Source organism: Psammomys obesus, unplaced genomic scaffold (assembly GCF_907164565.1).
Source record: "Psammomys obesus unplaced genomic scaffold, mPsaObe1.curated_primary_1811, whole genome shotgun sequence".
NCBI classification, from domain to species: Eukaryota; Metazoa; Chordata; class Mammalia; order Rodentia; family Muridae; genus Psammomys; species Psammomys obesus.
In genome coordinates, this window is record NW_026585895.1 from 90,612 (window position 1) to 92,885 (window position 2,274).

A 2,274-nucleotide genomic window follows, 5' to 3' on the forward strand; every position below is an offset into this window, starting at 1 on the left:
GTTAAGCTTAGGTAATCTTTAAACCTTTTGTTGCCAATAACATTTCACTTCCAAATTTATATGAATGAAATATCGTACGACACGGAAGGATTTTAATTAAAAATGCCTAATATGAGAAACAAAGCCCTATCATTCCTCTGTATCATTCATACTTTGCTGTCTGTAAGTCAGATATTTGGCATCAAGTGTTCTATATTAAACTTTCAATATATATATATTTACAAGAGATTTACCTAGTAAATGTTGTGAAGGTGACCATTTCCCAACTTTTTTGACTTCAGAATTGTTTCTATCCAGAACCGAATCTGAAATATACCGGCATGGAGAAGCAGAATCTCACAGTGCTGACTGAATTCATTTTGAAAGGTATTACCGACCTTCCAGAGCTGCAGGCTCCACTATTTGGGATGCTCTTCCTTATCTATTTGATCTCAGCAGTGGGCAATTTGGGCATCATCATTCTCACCAACTTGGACTCCAGGTTGCAAACACCCATGTACTTTTTTCTCAGACATTTGGCTTTCACTGATCTTGGATATTCTACAGCCATAGGACCCAAAATGTTAGCGGATTTTGCTGCAGAGGGTAATTCGGTCTCCTATTATCTTTGTGCTACACAGCTAGCTTGCTTTCTTCTTTTTATTACTTGTGAACTTTTTGTTCTCTCTGCCATGTCTTATGATCGTTACGTGGCTATATGTAACCCTTTGCTCTACACTATCATCATGTCACAAAGAATATGTTGGGTACTTGTGGCAATCCCATATATCTACAGTGTGTTTGTATCTCTAATAGTCACCATAAGGATATTCACTTTATCCTTTTGTGGCTACAATGTAATCAATCATTTTTTCTGTGATTGTATCCCATTAATATCTTTGCTGTGTTCAAGCACACATGAAGTTGAACTGATAATTAGGTTCTTTGCAACTTTTGATTTGATTTCCTCTCTTCTGGTTGTCCTAGTATCTTACCTGCTAATTCTCACAGCCATTCTGAGGATGAAGTCTGCTGAGGGCCGACGCAAGGCTTTCTCTACCTGTGGGTCCCACCTGACTGTGGTCATTGTCTTCTATGGGACTTTGATATTTATGTATGTGCAGCCCAAGTCCAGTAAATCATTTGAGACTGATAAAGTATCTTCCATATTTTACACTCTTGTTATCCCGATGCTGAATCCCTTGATCTATAGCTTAAGGAATAAAGATGTAAAAGATGCCATAGAAAGAACCTGGAAAAAAACAGTTGCCATTTTTTCTTAAAAGTTGCATATGGGGGTAGGGGTGGGGGTGGGAGGGTGGAGACATGGCTAAGCAGTGAACAGCACTGATTGCTCTCTCAGAGACCCAGGTTCAATTCTCAGCACCCACATGGCAGTTCACAACTGTCTATAACTCCAGAATCTGAGAGCCTCAGACAGAAATACATACAGGCAAAGCACCAATGCACATAAAATAAAAGTAAAATAATTTTAAAATGTTTCATACAATAATAGTCATGAAAATCTGCTTTGAATGTAAACCTATTTTGTTTTTGCATAGCAAATAAGAATAAGCTCCATATATATTTCATCCACTTAAATATCTGATAGTAATCTAACTGTATTATAACTATATGAATAAAGAAAGAAAAAAGTTCTTGTTTTTCCTCAGGGGAAAGGAATAATTACAATACTAGGACTTGAGTACTATCTATAGAGAGAAGTATTGGGTGGACATGAAGGTTAGTTAATCACAACTATATGTTACTGAGTCCTAAGATGCCTGGGAAAACCAAAGCCCAAGAATTGTTTGTGGCTTTTATAAACATTGCACTGAAATATGCAAGGTCCATTATGTGTTTATGCATCTGTGTTTCTGCTTTATGATTTCGGTTTTAGACTACAATGTGGGTTGTCTTAAAAACCAAATTTTGTTCCATTGTGTAAATGTACCACAATTTTTGTATCTATTCCTCAGTTGAGGGAGATATGGGTTATTTCCAGATTCTGACTACTACAAATAAAGCTGCTATGAACATGGTTAAGCAAATGTCCTTGTTGTTCACTTAAGCATATTCCAAATTGTCTGAGAAAGCACCAGATTAATTTCCAAAGTGGTTGTTCAAAGTTTATATTCCCACAAAATGGAGGAGGGTTCCCCTTTCTCCACATCCTTTCTAGCATGTATGGTCACTTGAGTTTTAATCTTAGCCATCTGATGAATGTAAGGTGAAATCTCAGGGTCTTTTTGATTTCCATTTCTCTGAAGACTAAGGACTTTGAGCATTTCTTTA

The 2,274-nt window shown here is 36.8% G+C and overlaps 1 protein-coding gene across 1 annotated transcript; it reads left to right on the plus strand.

Annotated features, from left to right (window-relative positions):
- Positions 1-320: 320 nt before the first annotated feature.
- LOC129671517 (olfactory receptor 8K3-like) lies at positions 321-1,262 on the plus strand. The gene has a single exon (XM_055600552.1). The coding sequence runs from the start codon at positions 321-323 to the stop codon at positions 1,260-1,262; it is 942 nt and encodes a 313-aa protein (XP_055456527.1).
- The last annotated feature ends 1,012 nt before the right edge of the window (positions 1,263-2,274 follow it).